The sequence below is a fragment of the Peromyscus maniculatus genome, chromosome 14 (genome assembly GCF_049852395.1).
Source record: "Peromyscus maniculatus bairdii isolate BWxNUB_F1_BW_parent chromosome 14, HU_Pman_BW_mat_3.1, whole genome shotgun sequence".
Lineage (NCBI taxonomy): Eukaryota > Metazoa > Chordata > Mammalia > Rodentia > Cricetidae > Peromyscus > Peromyscus maniculatus.
Window position 1 is genome coordinate 72,834,066 of NC_134865.1, and position 19,476 is coordinate 72,853,541.

The 19,476-nt window shown below is 39.3% G+C and overlaps 1 protein-coding gene and 1 long non-coding RNA gene across 8 annotated transcripts in view; one reads left to right on the plus strand and one right to left on the minus strand.

The window, feature by feature from the left end:
- Window positions 1-19,476, minus strand: part of LOC143266738 (cation channel sperm-associated auxiliary subunit beta-like) — a 167,839-nt gene that overhangs the window by 120,602 nt on the left and 27,761 nt on the right. For all 7 annotated transcript variants that reach the window (XM_076551262.1, XM_076551264.1, XM_076551265.1 and 4 more), the window contains 2 exons: window positions 15,494-15,589; window positions 12,278-12,427 (listed from right to left, as the gene is read on the minus strand). In XM_076551262.1, coding sequence (XP_076407377.1) covers window positions 12,278-12,427; window positions 15,494-15,589 — 246 coding nt within the window. The remainder of the gene's footprint in view (window positions 1-12,277; window positions 12,428-15,493; window positions 15,590-19,476) is intronic.
- LOC143268481 (uncharacterized) lies at window positions 10,214-18,311 on the plus strand. The gene is made up of 4 exons (XR_013044466.1): window positions 10,214-10,353; window positions 11,843-11,929; window positions 14,013-14,097; window positions 18,174-18,311. It is a non-coding gene; the product is annotated as an uncharacterized LOC143268481 (long non-coding RNA).

The window sequence follows — 19,476 nt, forward strand, 5'->3', positions numbered from 1 at the left end:
CACTAAAGTCCATTAGCATGCCAAGAGGTGTCTCTCAAAGAGAGAATGGTTGTCTACAGATGATGGTAGAGCCTTGCTCCAAAATCCCAAAGGTGCCTTTTGTGATTCTCCTGTAGGGGTCTGCCAAAGGCTCCAAACAGCATCCCCATCTGGCACTGACACCTCAAGTATCATTGGGTATGCTGCATCATATTGTCTATGTGGTAGAGCAGTCTTTCAAGCAACCTTGACCTGTTGAAGAGCCTCTCCTGTTTCAGGCCCCACACAAAGCTAACTGCTCTCTGAGTCATTTGGTATATGGGAAAGAGTAACACATTCAAACAAGGAATGGGAATCCAGAGGCCCACTAAACTTTGCACTTCATTCTTGGTGTTTGAAGGGGCCAGGTATGATAACTTATCCCTCACCTTAGACAGAATATTTCTGTGTGTCTCACACCACTGCACTTCTAAAAATTTCACTGAGGTAGAAGCCCCTTGAATTTGGATTTATTTTCCATCCTCTGATATGCATATGTGTTATCAACAAGTCCAAAATGACTGCTACCTCCTGCTCACTTGGTCCAATCAGCATAATGTCATCAAGATAGTGGACCAATGTGATATTTTATGGAAGAGACAGATGATTTAGTTCCCTTCTAAGTTATGACACAGGATGGGAGAGTTAATATGTCCTTGAGACAGAACTGTAAATGTATACTGCTGGCCTTTATTGAAAGCAAATTGCTTCTGGTGGTCCTTATGGACAGGTACTATGAAAAGGGCATTTGCTAGATAAATAGATGCATACCATGTACCAGGAGATGTGTTAATCTGCTCAAGTAAGGATACAATATCTGATACAGCGGTTGCAATCAGAGTCATTACTGACAGCTTTTGATAGGTAACTGTCATTCTCCAAGATACATCTGTCTTCTGCATTGACCAGTTAGGAGAGTAAAAGGGGGATGAGGTGGGAACCACCACCCCTGCATCTTTCAAGTTTTTGATACCAGCACTAACTTCTGCAGTTTCTCCTGGGCTGTCATAATTGTCTTTGATTCACTATTTTCCCTGGCAGTGGCAACTCCAGGATATTCCATTTGGCCTTTACAACCATAATAGCTATCCTTCCACAAATAGGGAACCAGTGGGAATTCTGGCAACTTCTAAGTATCTATCCCAATTATACATTCTGAAGTGGAGAATAACAATAGGATGATTCAGGAACCTACTGTATTCCTGTCTTCAGTCAAAACTCTATTAATCACCTGACCTTCCTAAACCCCTTCTTTAACTGGAGCACCACAATGCCTCATGGGCTCACTGGGAATCAGTGTCAATTCTGAACCAGTATCCAATAGACCCTGAAAAGTCTGATATTTTCTCTTTTTCCTAGTGTACAGTTGTCCTTGAAAAGGGCCATATGTTGCTTTGGGGAAAGACTGAAGAAAGGCTAATAGTAAAAACTCCCAAGTATTTTAGCAAAGTCCTTCCTAAGGAGGACTTGGCCTTCTCTTCATTCAAGGGGTTCTGGGTCTGTAAACTGGCTCAACTCTGGAACTTGGTTACCAGCTGAAGATTTCTTTTATCCACAATCCAGAAAGAATGTATGTAGTGGGTAGCCATTCCAGCTTTGATATGGAAGTTCCAATATCCATTGAGACTTCGGTAACTGTCATACCTACAAGGTGGGGCTGAGAGAGGACCCTGAAGACCCAATATCCAGATGCACTGCCTTTCTTTGTTCCTGGATCGTGGAGGCTGGAGGTAGACCGAGCAGAGTTCTCCAGAGAACACCGCCTGACTGCGCCATGCCTTTGCTAGACCCTGCAACCTACCTATCCCTTCATTTGTAAGTTACGCTGCTAAATAAACCTCCTTTTTAACTATGTGGAGTGGCCTTAATAATTTCACCAATAAATGTAGCCTTTCTTTCATTTAAGAATGTTTCCTCTTACATAGATCAAACAAAATTGCAGTAGGCCTCTTATCTATTTCATACCTGGAAATATCATGATTGATTAACCAGTATTAAAGATCCACACCAGTCATACCATCATAAAAATGATCCTGCCTGTGCTGCCCATTATGGGTCAGGTTATAATGGCTATTGCTTTGTCTATGCTGTCCATTATGATAACTAGGATCACCTTGTCTTTGGCAATTCATTGCTACTACAGTCCCCCTGCTACTCAAGTCCCAACTAAACCCACTGCATTTAATTTATCCAACTGAGCAGGCAATGTTTCTAACCCAAAGACCTGGCACAAGAAAAGGGGTGTCAACAAAGCTCTTCAAATGTGCTGGTGCCCCCTCCCCATTTTACATCTTAAAAGATCACTAGTGGGCATTCTGGGTTTTCAATTGTGAAGGATTAAGTTTTACACAGCATACCCACTCTAACATTGCAATTTCCCTGAGCCTTAAAAGCCCTTTATTAACTCTAAGACAAGCAGTATCAGGCATCCCCAACCCCTTTCAGGTAGGCCATCAGGTAGACAAATGCCTCAGCCTACCATTCCAAAAAACATTTGACACCTTTCTTTTGAACTGTGTGAGCTTCTATTTTAAACCTAGAATCTCCACCCAATGGGCCCATATTGATAACCTCAACCTGATCCAGTTTTATGTTCTTTCCACCATTATTCTACACCCTTAAAATCCACTCCCACACATATTCCCTAGACTTCTGATTGAATGAATTAGCAAACTCATTTAATTCTTTAGTAGTGTAGAACACCTTCTCATGGACTACACTTTCTACCTCCCCTCTAGAAGCCTGCTTGGCCTTAAATCTGGCTCTAGGTCTAGAGGTAACTTTTGGACCCTGGTGTCTTACCTGGCATATTCTTCAGGGAAAGTCACTGCTGATTTAGCAGACTATTATAGAAGAGGATACGACTATTTAAAGGAGGATAAGGCAATTTTGGAGGAGTTAGGTTAGGAATATATCTTCTGCTGAGGGTGGAGAGACTACTTCCTTGGGTAAGATAAACCCTTGAGAATCTGAGGCTTCAAAGTTCCCAGCCTCAGTAGGGTCCTCCCATGCATCTCAATCATAAGATACAGAACCCCATTCTTTACCAATTAATGCCCCTATTTTAATCACCAATCCTGCCCCCTCCCCCTGCAGCTGGGACATGAATTTTTGTTGTAATCATGTCACTCTTATGATGAGGCTTCATTTTAATTTTCTGTAACTTGAGCTCTGTGACTGCTGGAGAAAAGATTCTCTTCTAGGGCAAACTTAGAAATCTTTAAACTGTTAATGCACATCTGAAGTTAGTCAATTTTACATTTAGTTTATTGCTCTTTCAACACATTCCTAGATGCTCCAAGTTGGTTTATCTTATCATGAAGCTCATTCTTTTCCTTTGTCAATTTATCCAGACATCTTGAATCAACCAATCAGCATCATTATTTTCCCTTTTTTCAAAAATTGTCAGAAGTTTTATTTACAGTCACTAAATTCCTTGCATTGTTAAATCAGCAAAGCAGTATAATCAAATGCATTAATTTCAATAAGTGTAAAATAATTCACACCAGGGCTTTCAGCATTCTCTGACCTTCTAGGGAAACCTTCAGTAACTGTAGGTGTCAGTAAATTGGAAAGCCTGTTCCAGATACTTAAAGAATCCATCTATTTCAGTTGCTCTAGAACTATTTCTGTTACGAAAATCTGTATTGGTCATGGTTCTCTAGAGGAGCCAAACTTTATATGTTGATATTTTATATCTATCTATCTATCTATCTATCTATCTATCTATCTATCTATCTATCTAATGCAGGCTGTGGTGTAGTTAGTCTAACAAAGGCTATCTACCAACAGGAAGTTTAAGAATCCAGTAGTTGTTCACTCCATGAGTCTGAATGTGTCAGCTGGTTTTCAGTGTATACCAGAATCCTAAAGAAGTTGGGTCTAATGTCAGTGAAAGAATAGAGTTGACAGTGACAGCAAGGGCAAGCAGGAAAGGAGGAAAACTTCCTTCTTTTGTGTCCTTTACAAAGGCTGCCATCAGGAGGTATGGCCCAGATTAAAGGTGGATCTTCCCTCCTCACATAATCTGGATTATAGGTGGGTCTAGTTACTTCCAATGATTTATTTAAGAAAAATCTTTCACAGAAGTACCCATCTACTTGGGTTTTAGTTTATTACATATGCAGTTAAGTTGGCAACCAAGAATAACCATCATAACAACTCATATCTTGTCTTTGAATCTCACTTTCATCCTCCCAAGGTATTGAGAGGATGAAGTAGTTGCAGGGTACACCATAGGATTTTATGAATCACCTCATTGATTCCTAGAATAGTTATCTCTGTGAGTACTACTTTCTTAGGATAAATCCTCTTAATGTATTGGTTAATTCTAAAAATATCATTTCAGCTATATTTTAGTAAGTATTTGTTTATGTTGGAGAAGACCACAATGTGCCACTATAGACTATGCAACTCTGGCTTAATGATTATTTTGAGGTAAAAGCAACAGAATCAAGAAATGAAGGCTCTGACCACATAAAAATATGGCATAAATTACCTCTTGTGGGAAATAAAGAGGACTTTCATTCCTGGACACAGAGGATAGGCAGTGGAGCACTTACTTTCCCTGTTGCTGTGATTAAGGGAGAACGGGTTTATTTGGCCAGATTGGTTTATTTGATGGTAGAAAAGTAAACTTGAAGAGGCAGATGGTCATGAAGCAGAGATATATAACACCTGTGCTCAGTTTATTTCCTTGTTTTAATTCTGTATAGGACCCCAACCTGTGGAATGGTACCACCCACAGCTCAGGTGTATCTTTCCACATCAGTTACCCTAATCTAATAATCCCTTAAAGGCATGCCCAGAGGTTCTTCCTTCCTGTGATTCCAAATCTTATCAAGATCATTGTCTGGTCCAAAAGAAACTGGGAACAAATGGCTAACTGTGATGTCTGTCAACATACCAAAGAGCATGCTGACTCCTCCATCTCTCAACTCTTCTTTACACAATATCTCTCTACCCTACATTTCTCCAGCTCACAGGCTTCCCTTCTCCCAGCTTCTCCTTCCTCTATAAACCTGACATTTTGGCCATGTGCCCTCTTGGTCCTCTCTCTTACCCCCCTCTCTTGGTACTTCTCTCTTGCTCTCTCCTAATCCCCCTAATGGCCTACTCCATTCTTCTGACAATGTTCAATCTACTACTTTCTCTTCCTGCTCTTTATTCCTGCAAATGCTTCTGGCTATACTCTCCTTCATATCTACAATAAAAACCTTCCCTTCAACCATACTTTAGAGTAGTCATGTCCTCATTTTAAACAATCAATCAATTTCAACTATCACAGACACAAAGACAAGTTGGCATAAACAGATTTTACTAAAATAATCCCCATTCACTCATTCATTCATTTATATGTTTATTCCTCTTGAGGAAATATTAATATCTTTTGGATGGTGTGCATCTGAATTACTGTTCCTTTTGCTGTGATAAACACTGTCCAGAAGCAACTTTGGAAGGAAAGAGTTTATTTAATCTTACATTTCCAGGTAACAGTCCATTACTGAGAGGTAATAAGGGTAGGAACTCAAGCAGGAACTTGAAAGCAGAAACTGAAGCAGAAGCCATGAAAATGTGCTTCTTATCAGCTTGCTCCTCATGGCTTGTTCATCCTGTTTTCTTATATGACTCAATGCCATCTTCCCAGGGTTTGCACTTCTCACAGTGGATTGAGTACTCAAACATAAACCATTTATTAAGAAACTGCTCAACAGAGTTGTCTATAGGCCAATCCTATAGAAGCATTTTCTCAATTGAGAGTCCTTTTTCTCAAATGAATTTGGTGTGTGATGTTAACATGAAATCAGTCAGAATGGGAGGTAGGGGAAGGGTCTTATGTAGCTACAGCTGACTTTAAACTTGATATATAGGCAGAGATAACCTTTAACACCTGATTTTCTCATTATCACCTGTCAAGTGGTGTGGTTACATATGTCTGTATTTCCCACTAGTTTTCTCACATACAGACAAGTTACTTCTATTAACAAAATATTGTCCCTTCAACAGAGATACATTTCCTTTGTTTTGCATAAATTCAGATTTAATCACTTTATTTTTATTTTATGTGAATTCTTCTTTATGTAAATATCCATAAAAATTTGTGCCCTGTTTTTTGACCTGTTAGTCTATCTTGTTATAATAATTTGTAGTCCCCATTTAGTGCACATATGGGTACAAAGAAAATCCTTTCTCCCTGGAAACATAAAGATACTCCTAGTTTAAGAATTCAATTTAGTCAGCAGTTTAAGAATTCAAGGGAAAAATCTGAATAAGAGTATCAAAGAGGGATTTTAATATTTTTGATTAAAAACATTAAAGAGTTGTGGCGAGAGCTCAATCAGTAGGATACTTTCCACGCATGGTTGATAATTTGAGTTCTATTCCTTGTGCCCACCTAAAAAATAACCAGGTATAGTGGCATACCTATAATCCCAGACTAGGGAGGCACAGAGAAGATCATCAGTTCAGCCAAATTGGTGAGAACTAGGTTCAGTGAGAGACCATGTCGCAAAAAGAACTTGAAGAGCAACTGAGTAAGTGTACTTCTTATGGTCTATCTCTGGCCTTTCTCTATATAACTGCACACAGTGGAATATGTACACACACACACACACACACACACACACACACACTCCAAAAAAGAAAGATATTTGCTAAATCCTTTCCTCTTCACTCCTTTCCTCTCATACTATTTGTTCTTATTTGTTCTCTCTCTCTCTCTCTCTCTCTCTCTCTCTCTCTCTCTCTCTCTCTCTCTCTCTCTCTCTCTCTCATTCACTTGCTTGCTCTTCCCCTCTTACTGTTGCGGTATTGTGGCTCAGGATAGCCTAGAATTCACTAAGTCAGATAAGCTGCCTGCAATAATACTTCTGCTTCAGGCTCTGAGTGCTGGACACCATCCTTATATAACAGAACTGTCTTAGTGAGGGTTTCTATTGCTGTGAAGAGACACCATTGCCATGGCAACTCCTATAAAGGAAAATATTTAATTGGGGTGGCTTTCTTACAGTTTAGAGGTTCAGTCCATTATCATCAGGGTGCGACATGGCAGCATACTGGAAGACATGGTGCTGGAGAAGTAGCTGAGAGGCAACAGGAAATGGTGTGTCTCACTGGGTGGTATCTTGAGCATATATGAGACCTCAAAGCCTGCCCCCAAAGTGACACACTTCCTTTAACAAAGACACACCTCCTAATAATGCCATTCCCTATGAGCTTATAGGGGCCAGTTAAATTCGAAATATGTCATTACACTCCCCACCCCCCATAAGCCTGTAACAATATCATAATGAAAAATGCATTTAGTCAAACTACAAAAGTCCCCATAGTCTATAACAGTCTCAATAATGTTTAAAAGTTCCAAGTTCAAAATCTCTTCTGAGATTCATGTAATCTCTTAACTGTAATTTGCTATAAAATCAAAATAGAAAAAACAGATCACATATTTCCAACATATAATGGCACATGATATATATTACCATTCCAAAATGTAGGGAAGAGAACACAGTGAGGAAATATTGGACCAAAGCAAGAACAGAAACCAGCTGGGCAAACTCCAAACTCTGCAACTCCATATCTGATGTCTAAGAGCTCTTCACATCTCTAACTCTTTTCAGCTTTGTTAATGGCAACATAGTTCTTTCCCTTGGTCTCTAGTGTCAGCACGTGACACAGACCTCAGTATGGTCTCTAGGCAGTACAGACCTCTGACATTGCATGGGGCATGGACCCCCATCATAGCCCTCAGCAGCAGCACAGACCATGGACATCTGCATAACCTTCAATGGTACAACAGGCCATGGATATCAATACAGATGTTGGCTCCAGTAGGACCATTGACTCAGACATGATCCTTGGCAGCAGCCCAGACCCAAACATCTCCATGGCCTTAGGTGTCAGTGCAGACCACCCACATCAATATGGCCCCCAGCAGTTGCATAGCCAGAAGATATCAACATCACTTCAAGCTGCAGCACAGACTACAGACATCCTCATGGCCTTTGGTGGCAACATGGGTCACAGAAATCAACACAGACTTAGCCTGCCATAGGGCCACAGACCCAAACATGGCCCTCTGAGGCAGCCCAGACCTGAACATTACCATGGCTTCAAAAGGCAGCACAGACTACCCACATCAACATGGCCCCTGGCAGAAGCACTGCTCACAGACTTCAGAATGGCCTTAGATAGCTTACCAGACCAAGGACATCTTTCTGGTCTTGAGTGGTATCTCTGGCTGGGATATCAACCTAGCTTCCTGCTGCTGTAAGACCATGGGTACCCACAAGAACCTCCAGCTTCATCAGGGCCTGGGGCAGTGGATCATAGGTACTAAAGTGGCCTCTAGGGCCATCATGTGTCATAGTGGTCGTTTGAGAAGGTCCAAATGAGAAAACGAACCATTCTTCATCTTGGAAATCCTGTCATTTCTCAGAACCAGGATGATTATGCGGCTGGGAAGCTCTTGAGGGGCTGGATGAGAATATAAGCTCCAGACTGATGTATACAATTCTGTTGGCCCTATTCAGTCATGACATGTTCCCCCATCCTCTGAAACCTTCTATCACAATTACCACCACTGTTGAGTCTCTAGTTCCACTTTTCTTCACCACTTAATCACCACTCCATTCCTCTATTTTCCCACCTCCCCTGAAAATATTCATTCATCATAGTGGCATTGGAAACTGTAGTATATTACATTATATATATATATATATATATATATATATATATATATATATTTGCACAGACAGCTTTGCAAGCAAATATTAGTCTATGTTTCTGGTTTCTGAAGCAGCATAAATACTGGACCATTGCCAAGATACTGGTTTCAGATATTCTGCTGTTGTCCACAGTCAAGGTGATGTTGCAGCTAGGCAGGGCATCTTGGGGCAGGTTCTGTGCAAGCTCCTGGCTGTCACATACTTTTCTGCCCTCTATGTCTGCCACCCCGAGACTCATCAGGCTTGACCTTTATGCTTGTAGCCTGCAGACAGCTCTGTTACCCAGCACTCTCCATCCCCCAGCAGGGCAAGCACTTCAGGCTGCAGCTGCAATGGCTCCATACTGGGGGTTGACTGTCCTATTCAGTTATGACGTATTTCTGAGTGAGAGCCAGGACATCTCCCTGTCATAGGTGCTGACCACTGGACAGGATTTCTGTGCTTGTTGCCTGTGGGGCAAGCAGCACAGGTCACAGCTTCAGTGGCTCCATGCCAGGAGCTGGCCAGCGGGCCTAAGCCTGGCCCCATTCCCAGATTACAATTTCTAATGAAAGGATTTGAATAGTCAGAAAGGTAAGAAATGTGAATCAGATTAAAGAATGCCCCATGTGCAATGGGATGTAGCAAGTGATCTGAGAGGCTGAGATTTCTGGTGGTGACTGCTGGGGGACTCAAGGGGATATTTTAAGAGTGTTATAGAGGGAATGCTGGTAAGAGTTTACTATTCTCACCACTGACTCCAAGTGGTATAAAGGTCAGGAGGATTAACCAGGGCCTCATCAAGGAACTGTTGGGTAGGCTGTGGCAACTTGATTTGACTTCAGAACAATGGTGGATATCTGGGCAGGGGAATAAGATTTATCTAACAAATAAGTTACAGAAGCTGATTATGTTCTTAAAAGGTGAGTTGGACTCAGGATGTCAAGACTAGTCCTTGACTCCTCTTACTACCACATGGATACTCTGATAGAACATGAGGAGATGAGCATGGCTGCTCTACTTTGGTACATGGACAGCTAGTATCTGTGGCTAGATAAAGAGAAAGAGGTATCCATGGAACAAAGGAGGAAGTGGGCTGAGTTTCCATCTGGATTGACAGTGTCTAGTAAAGGGACAGCAGAGGTAAGTAAGACAACATGATTTATGACTAAACTGATTCAGAAGCAGAAAACATTTAGACCTAGAGGTATGTAACAGACTCTAAGACATTAGGAAATCATACTAATTTGGAAGAAGACTCTTTTTCTCTTACTATGCTATATACATTGACTGAATCTATTACTATATTGCAAGGTACACTAAGGAAAGTTTTTATGTTTTGTTCTCAATTTTTTCAAGGTTTGATCATTTATTTGTTACTGTTAAAGATTCTTAATTTTGACTGCATTCAGATTTAGAAGGAGAAACTATTCCTTGGATTGGTGGCATGTGTCTTTAATCTCAGGATTTGAGAGCAGAGGCAGGTGGATCTCTGAGTTTAAAGCCAGCCTGGACTGCAGAGTGAGCTCCAGGCCAGGCAAGGCTACCTACTAAGATCCTGTCTCAGAACAACAACAAATGAAGCAAAAGCTTTCATTGAGGACTATCTATATTTCCAGGAAATCTGTTGCAGGTATTTTTCTTTGACTTTCTTTGTTCTTTTATACCAAAGTTTCATTTGTTTTACAGCCTCTGCCTCACTTTTCTTGGTGTGTTGATTTTTGTTTTTTTTTTATTTAGCAATTTAATAGTGTTTTTGTTGCAGGGCACATGTAGTAAAAGACAATGAATGTTGGGAGCTTCAATCTAGGCTTCTTACCTTAAAGGCTTTTTGACACAACACTGAGGGAAACTATCTTCTTTAGAGAGATTGAAAAGTGTACATATTCTGCTAGCTCTTTAGAGCCTCAACTGGAAAAGTAGAATAGTATCTATCAGACCAGCAATCAACTCTCTCTCTCTCTCTCTCTCTCTCTCTCTCTCTCTCTCTCTCTCTCTCTCTCTCTCTCTCTGTGTGTGTGTGTGTGTGTGTGTGTGTGTGTGTGTGTGTGTGTCTTCCAATTGATACGACTCAGATTGGCATCCACAAAGCATCTTTGAACAGATTTGCACATTTTCTCCTCCATTCTTTTTGGCCTATAACATGAATGTCCCTTACTCAATAGCAGGCATACTCTGCATTGGGTTCAGACACCTTGCTTAATGAGAAAACTTTGTCATTCTGATAATATAATCCTTTCATTCTTCACCCAGAGCATCAGCAGCAACTTTTGTGATTATGTACTTCTCATAGGAAGTACGAAGATTGCATTCACTGTCTACTTTGATGAGTTTCTGAAAACTGGTAGCTAGAAAGGAGATATTCAGCTTCATTTTGACAAAACCAAGAATAAGCCATATCTTGAGTTGAAACTTGTAGATTCATACATATTCTGACTCAGGAAGGGGAGAGAGGTTAGAGTTGAGTCAATGATTGATCATTCCTATGAAGTAAAGCCTTCATGAGATTCTGTAAATTATAGGATTTGGGAACTTCTAGGTTAACATATATATCCTTGTCCTGAGAGATGGTATAATACAATGCCATGGAGCAGAACTCTTGTGATTGGAATCTGTCTAGATCTTACTCTTGGTACCTTTTTGTTTGGTTCTTAACCTGCATTCTTTGTAACATCCTTGACAATACCCTGATAAATGTGCATGAGAGTTACCCTACGTTTTTTGAACAGTCTAACAAAATCTTGAATTTAACAAGGGACTTATGGAATTCTTCAATTTATAACAGCCAGGTTAGAAGCACAGGTCACAACCTGGCACTTGTGACTGGAATCTGAAATAGGAGGTGGAGTCTTTTTGACTTGTGAGAGTTGATGCTGACTCTACCTATTGCCAGAGTTGTAGTGAATCACAGGATACCCACTTGGCATCTTCAGTAAACAGAAAAATTGCTCAGTGTGAGAAATCCATATATTTGATGCCACAAGTGTGATAAATAAGCATCTAGAGAAAAACAGCCATTTTTCCTCCATATGCCATTAGATATTTAACAATAATTGAAAAATACATATGTATAAATACAATAAGATAGTGTCTCAGGAATAACAATATTGATTTATGCATAGAAGAAATAAGGAGACAGACTAGAAGCAATAAACAAGCTCTGGGAAGATGCAACAAACTTACAAAGAACAGAGGACAGGTGAATCAAGGTAGCTACCGACTGGTTGATTGATTTGGTTAATTGGTTTTGAAACAAGCTCTAATAAGTAGCTCAGGTTAACCTTAAACTCAACTCAACCGCTCTGCCTTAGACTGCCAAATAGCTGGGATTATAGGCATACACCATCATGCCCAGTTTGAAGTCATCATTCAAATGACAAAAGGCCACAACAAAGGAGTATCTCTCCTAGCATATCAAACTGGCAAGTAGAAGAGGTAGAGTGACAAACATAGATTTTACTCTCTGTATGCATTTAGTGTGTATTTCCACTTAAAACCAACTTAACAAATATAAAACAACTGGCTATTTCTAACATCCAATCAGACTGTAAACTTACCATTATATGTTGAGTTCAAAATAAAGCCAAATAATGCCACATCATTGGCACAGGGGCACTTTGCCACTTTGATGTCTATCACGTGCGGAAACAATTTTTTGACCTGTGAGTTACTCATTTTAGATCCAAGAGTCCACTGTAGAATAGGCTCTGTGGGAGACAAATTTAGGCATTTAAACATGGCAGTACTCTTGAAACTGGAACATCAGTATTTTTCTTTAACGGTTTTGGAAAAACTATGTAAAGGAAATATTATGTTGTCCAAAGCAGGTAGGGGATATAGTAGAGGCTGGAGAGATAGTTCAGTGGTTAAGAACACTGGCTGCTCTTTGAGGGGACCTAGGTTTGGTTCCCAGCACCCACAGAGCAGCTCAGTATTGTCTGAAGATCCAGTTCTAGCAGATTCAGTACTCTCTTCTGACATCCCAGGGCACCAGGTATACAGCTGATGCAGATATGTGTACTGGCAAAACACCTATAAGCATAAAAACCTTATACATGGGTATAATATGATCTCACTCTTTATCAGTTAAAAATGGGCCAGTTTTTATTATGCAAAGGAAGAAGAATTAAATTATCTCGATAATATTCTTGAGAAAGGTCATACTGCTGAAGAACACTTAGGATGAAAATTAGTAATTTAGACATATATGGAAAATACATTGTCACATGGTCTGTGCTTAGCATAACAAGAGCTGGAACACAGAACAGGGATATTTATAATTGAGGGATCTGTTTCAAAAGCATACATTTCCTTTTGTTCCTTTTGCAATCCCATCAAAACAACAGTAGGCAAATAAAAAGGCGAATAAACCCAGAGTATATACAGTGAAAAAGAGGCGTTTTCATCAGTGAACAAGAGACCAACGTCTCTAGGGAATAGGTAGAAGTTGGGAATGGACTTACAGTACAAAAAAAATCCAATGTGAGACATCTTCAGCCTATCAAACACTGCATATCACCTTCCTGTGGAAAATCAGGGTTTTTTGTTTGTTTGTTTGTTTTTTAATTTCCCTGCTTTTGTTTTCACCAAGCTCTAACTTAGAAGTTTCCTGCTTTTCTCCATATCTGTTCTTCCCTCTCTGAGAAGCATTCTATGAAATGAAAGAATGGGTGGGGCTCTCCTCAGGATCTCCGTGTAGCCTTGAGCATCACTGAATTCTTATTTACCAGGCTGGAGTAGGCAATGATTCTCTTTGGAAGACTTACTCAGACAAGTGCTACAGTTTTAAAACTTACAATACCTACATGCATATGAAATTACTTGAAGCTAAAGTCAAATTTCCATATATAAAAACAGGAATTCTCTTTTTTCCTGGGGAAAAGGAACATTGAAAACACACACACACACACACACACACACACACACACACACACACACACACACACAAACCCTTTCTTATTTAAAAATTTCAAAAGAATAACAATTTTCCTGTGTTGGAAAAATCAGAGATCAAAGTAACAGAAAAGTACAAAAGTGGTCCAGGTCAACTTGAAAGAATACTACTATGTGATTTAAAAAGCAGTCAAAGAACTTGTAACAACAGAGATAGTTAATAATCAGCTCTTAGCTGTTTATATTCTACAATGCAGTTCTACCTCCTCAAACTTTCAGAAAAAAAATCAACAACTGTGTCTAGACCCAAATACCTTGGGAAACTTCCTCTTCCCTTCCCCCTACTTTGTGTAAAGCAAGAAAAGCAGTTCCATTTCTCTCTGTTTGCTTATTATACAGTCTAGCTACAGCCAGAAGGGGAAAGAAACAATGTCAACTAAAGTAAATCATCAGGAAGTTGCTCAGGACTTCAGAGAATCTTCTGGTAAGGAGCTGACTTCATAGGCTACAATGTGTTTGCAGGCCATTCACACCAGACCTTAGAGAACAAGGAAGTTTGATTCCTCTTGGACTGACAGTGCCTCTGACCTTAAGGAAAAGCTGCTTGGGGTCAGATGCTGTATTTTAAGTCATAAGAACTAGAGAGTGTTAGTGATCTAAAAGCCTCAGGTGAGCAAGAAATTGGTCAGGAAAGTTGATTTGACTGATAAACACCTTTGGTAAGCTTCTGGTAGGATCAACACACTGACCCTTTTTGGTATTTACCACTTTTCAGCTGTAGGGGAACTGACTTGCCTATGGAAATTTACATTCCCAATGTCCCCCTTTTTGTCCTATAAAGTCCCTAATCCCTCATCTGCCACTTGCACAGTCTCCACTCCTGAAGAGACTGAGGCTCTTCAATTGTTCTGATTAAAGAACAGTTCTGTTTCTGGGAAAAAAAAACAACAACTAGAGAGCAATTACGGTTTGTTTGCTTTCAAGTAAGAGAGAGAAAAGTAGTGACCAATGTGAAGGTAACTGTTGACCTGTGATTAAAAACAGTTTATGTATACGATACAGAATTTAGACTCACAGCTTGGATCTATTGCAGTCTGTATTACATATGAAGCAGCACAGACAGGATTTTTAAGCATCTCTTGTGAGGTTCATAGTGAATAAAGACTTAGAACCACACCCTCACCTTTCTCCTTGACTCCCACCTCCTTGTGTTGCCCCTCCTATCTCTAACTTCCAGGAACTGATGATGCTCTACTTGATTGCTCCAGAAGAAGCAGAGGGTTCATCCTTGATGCTCCACTTCCCTCACCCCTGGCTGTCAGGAATCCCATCTGCTCTACTTACAAAGTGTTTTCTTTGGGCTGCTACTGCTCACTTTCTGCACTGCATGCACCACAGCCTGAGGCTTACAGGCAGCTCTTGGGTGTGGTGATACAACAGCTGCTAGCCATGGCCTTTATTCCATTCTTGCCATCCTTCCCCAAGAGTAGGTCTCTGGCTGACAAGCCCCCAACCTTGGAACCTTTTCCAAAGCTTAAATCAGAATGTATCACCTTCCTGCTCAATGTACTCAGTTGATGCCTTTTTGTTATAGCTAGTAAAAAGCCCCCACTTTTCCCACAATCCCTGCCAGCCTTTCCAAACTCAGGGGACACCAACCATGCCATCATTTTCTGTGCTTCAGCAAGAAGGGATCCTCTCAGCTCCTCAAACAGACCAATCTCATTTCTGCATACTGCCATACATGTGTTTGTGTGTATTCCTTGTTTGTGCCATCAGACTGTGGTTGTGGCCCTCTAGGATTTGGTGCTGTGTGGTAGTCATCAAAGTTTGTCCAAACAGTATGTGAATTCCGTTCTACTTTATGTGCTGATATTTACCTCGGACAAGATCCAGTAGGGTCCCTTCAGTATTATAAATGTTTAATCCTTCATGCATGGTGACCTTTATTATCCATTCTTCTATAGCTGCGATGTCTAAAAATAAAAGATAAACAACTTTTTACATGTCATGGAAATGGAAGAGTGTGAACACTACCAACAATACTTTTTCTTTTTACAGTCATTTTCACTACATCTATGTGTCACATTTTGCATATTTTTCTGAAACTTATTTTCTGATGAAATATGGAAAAAATCATGATATGATTTTACTGCCACAGCAATGTATCTTAGTGCTAATAAATTTAGATCCTAAATTCTCTCCAACAGCTACAGTGAGGAAAAAATACCATATCCTTTTTGTGAAAACAGTATAATATTATTTTAAAGTACCTGTCAAAGAAAAGTACAGGACCTGAGGGTGGCAATTTGAATTTGACTAAATGTGTAAGGAAGGATTAACAATAATTTCTTATCAAACTAGTGCCCATAATGAAGCAGAAGGAATACTTCTAAACACTTTGTACAAGGTCAGTATCACCCTGATAACAAATCAGATAAGGGGTGACCATAAAGAGAAAATGCCAAGTCAACATTCCTGATAAAGCTTAAGGTAACATGTCCTCAAAAAAATACCAGGAGCTGAAGAGATTGTTCAGTGGTTAAAAGCATTTGTTGCTCTTCTAGAGGATTTAGCTTCAGTTGGCAGCAACCACAGGGCCACCACAGCCACCTGAACCTCCATTTCCAGGGTTTCAAACACTCTATTCAGGCCTATGTGAGCTCTATACCCACATGGTTCACATGCATATGTGTAGACAAAACACTCACATAAAATAAGAATAAATAAATCTTTAAAAAGACTAGAAAACGTAAGTCACTAGCACAGTAAAATGATCATTCACCATTGGATTTATCCCACAGTTTCAATGATAGTTCAATAACAAGAAAGCAAATAGATTTTAAGATGGGCAGTTCTCAGAAGACATGTAAATGGCCAGCTAGTATATAAAACATTACTAATATCCATGGATATGTGATTCAAAACCATGACACGATATCATTTTATGAATAATAGAATATCCATAACCAAAAAGACAAAAGATAATAAGTGCTGGTAAGAATGTTGGGAACTAGTAACCCTTCAACACTGTTATAGGCATATAAATTAATGTAGCCATCAGGGAAAACAGTGTGGATACTTCTCAAAATACTAAAAAATAAGCCAGCAATCCTGAGTATGTGGCCAAAGGCAGTGAGATCAATGTGTCAAGGAGATGCCTGTCTGCTGCCATCTTTTTTTTGTAGTACTGTTCACCATAATTAGAACAGTCACCCAAAATGTCCATTTTCATTGGCATGAATACCAAAAATGTAGTATACCCACACTCATATGAATACTATGAAATCTTATTATTTGAGATAACATGGATGAATCTATGGAACATTATATTAGGTGAAATAACCCAGGCATACTCATTTATATGTAGAATGTAAAGAAGTTGCTTTTATAGAGCAGAACTGAATGGTGGTTCCCAGAGACTTGGGTGTTTAGGTGCTAGGGAGAGATAAGAGGTTGTCATGGGCACATAATTATACTATTATATTATAAATAGGAGGATGGAAAGGGCCAGAATATGAAGACAAAAGACAGAAATAAATGAGATATTGTTGGGGTTAGATATCCTTGGGAGAGATGATACGTCGTGAGGAGAGAAGACTTGGTGATGACTACAGATGGCCATAGAGTTTCTGCCCTTGGTGATGAAATGATCTAAAATTGAACTGAAAGATAATTGTACAATTGTGCAGTAAGTCTGTTTTAAAAATAAAATACTGCTAGGTGTGTTTGGCACATGCCTTTAATCCTAGCAATCTGGAGGCAGAGGCAGGAAGATCTCTGTGTCTTTGAAGCCAAATTCCAGGTCAATCTGAGCTACATAGTTAGACCCAGTTTCAAAATAAAATAAAATATGAAGGGCTAATATTTCACTGAGGATAAACCCTGAAATATATTGTATAAGAGTAGATGGTAATTAGTTAAAATATATAGTAAAACATTGAAAAAATGAAGACATAATGTCCCAATAGTAGAGGTAAATGGAATCACAAAATGAATTAACATAAAATGAAGACAGAAAAATAGAAATAGTAAATCTGAAGGTAACTGACAAGTGAGTAAAACTTTGTTTGTTCCAGTCACAAGATGGTAGATTTCAATAGAATCAAATAAACAATTATGTTAAGTGTAAATGGTCTATAATAACAATTGAAAAACTGAGTTCTCAAAAGATAAAACAGAAATAGCTGAGAAATACTTTAAAATGTTCAAAGTATGTAGATATCAGGGAAATGCAAATTAAATCTACTTCTAGATTTCATCTTACCCCTGTCAGATGGCCTAAGCTATGGATACACAATAGAAGAACTCATTGTCAAAATTGTGTCTATAGTAATAATATTTCACTTTACACTAATGAAAGTACAATTTAAGGAGTAAATTTTAAGATGAGCATTTAGTAAAAAAAAAATAATAAATAAACCACAAAAAATTTAACGAAAAGTCCATTAGTTCAGACATACAGGTTCCATGCAGTATGGCTGTATGAGGACAACCTTGGGTATCAATCTGTGACTTTCACCTTGTTTGAAGCATGTTATCTTTTTTGATATTTTGTAGGGCAAAGAAGTCTCTGGGGATTCTCCTGTTTCTACTGTCATCTCTCCATAGGAACATTGGAATACAGGTGCACACTACAAAGTCAAGCTTTACATGGCTCCTAGGGATCTGACCTCAGCTCCTAATGCCTGTGAGGAAAGCATGAGCAGACAGGCATCTTTGATATCAACCTTGACACATTGATCTCACTGCCTTTGGCTACATACCCAGTGTAGGATTGCTGGATTATTTTTAATATTTTGAGAAGTATCCACACTGTTTTCCCTGATGGCTACATTAATTTACATGCCTATAACAGTGTTAAAGGGTTACTAGTTCCCAACATCCTTACTAACACTTATTACCTTTTGTCTTTTTGGTTATGGACATTCTATTATTCATAAAATGATATTGTGTCATGGTTTTGAATCACATTTCCATGGATATTAGTAATGTTTTATATACTAGCTGGCCATTTACATGTCTTCTGAGAACTGCCCATATGAGGAAAGCATTTACTGTAGAGTCAATTTTTAGTAGATGAATAAAGGATAAAAATAGTGATATAGTCCATGTCATCTCTCATAGCTACAGCTTCTGTCTTTATTGCTGACCTTTCCTTATCTGTCACTTCTACCCTATCCTCACCCCTCATCATTTAGTAGGGCACACTATTACCCCATAGTTAGAGAGGTAGGTCTGCACAAGTCCTATTCCACTCTCCCCATGTTCATTTGGCTGCATATTTTATTGGCACATAAGTAAATTTTGGACCAACAATGAGCAAAGTGATGATAGTCTCCTGGGAATCTGGAATTGGGCTGACCTCTAGGAAAAATATATAAAGATTCAAAACTTCTAAGTTAGCTTTAGATAGCCAGTTTTCAGAGAAAGAAAATAGATTCTAGAAAACATAAAAAGTTAAGCAAGGCATGGTGACAGTATTTCCTGGGTTCCCAATTGCTTTCTATTTCTTATTTGTATTTCCTTTGTGTAACGTGGCTGCATTTTTGTCATTGGTTTTTACAAACTAAAATTTCTTAGCTGGGTGTGGTATGTGCCCTTGGAAGGCAGATGAAGGCAGATCTTTGTAAATTCCAGGCCAGCCAGGGCTACATACGGAGATCATGTCCCTAAAAAATATAAGCAAATAAGTAAATGAAATAGTGTGCCCTACTAAATGATGAGGGGTGAGGATAGAGGCTTAGGCTTGTTTGATGGGAAAGTGTAGAGATGATCTGAACTCTTGGCTGGAATACTCTGTGAGGCTGGACCATCTTGGCTAGCAGCTTTGAAGTTGTTCTGGATGCAGAATTTTGAGAAA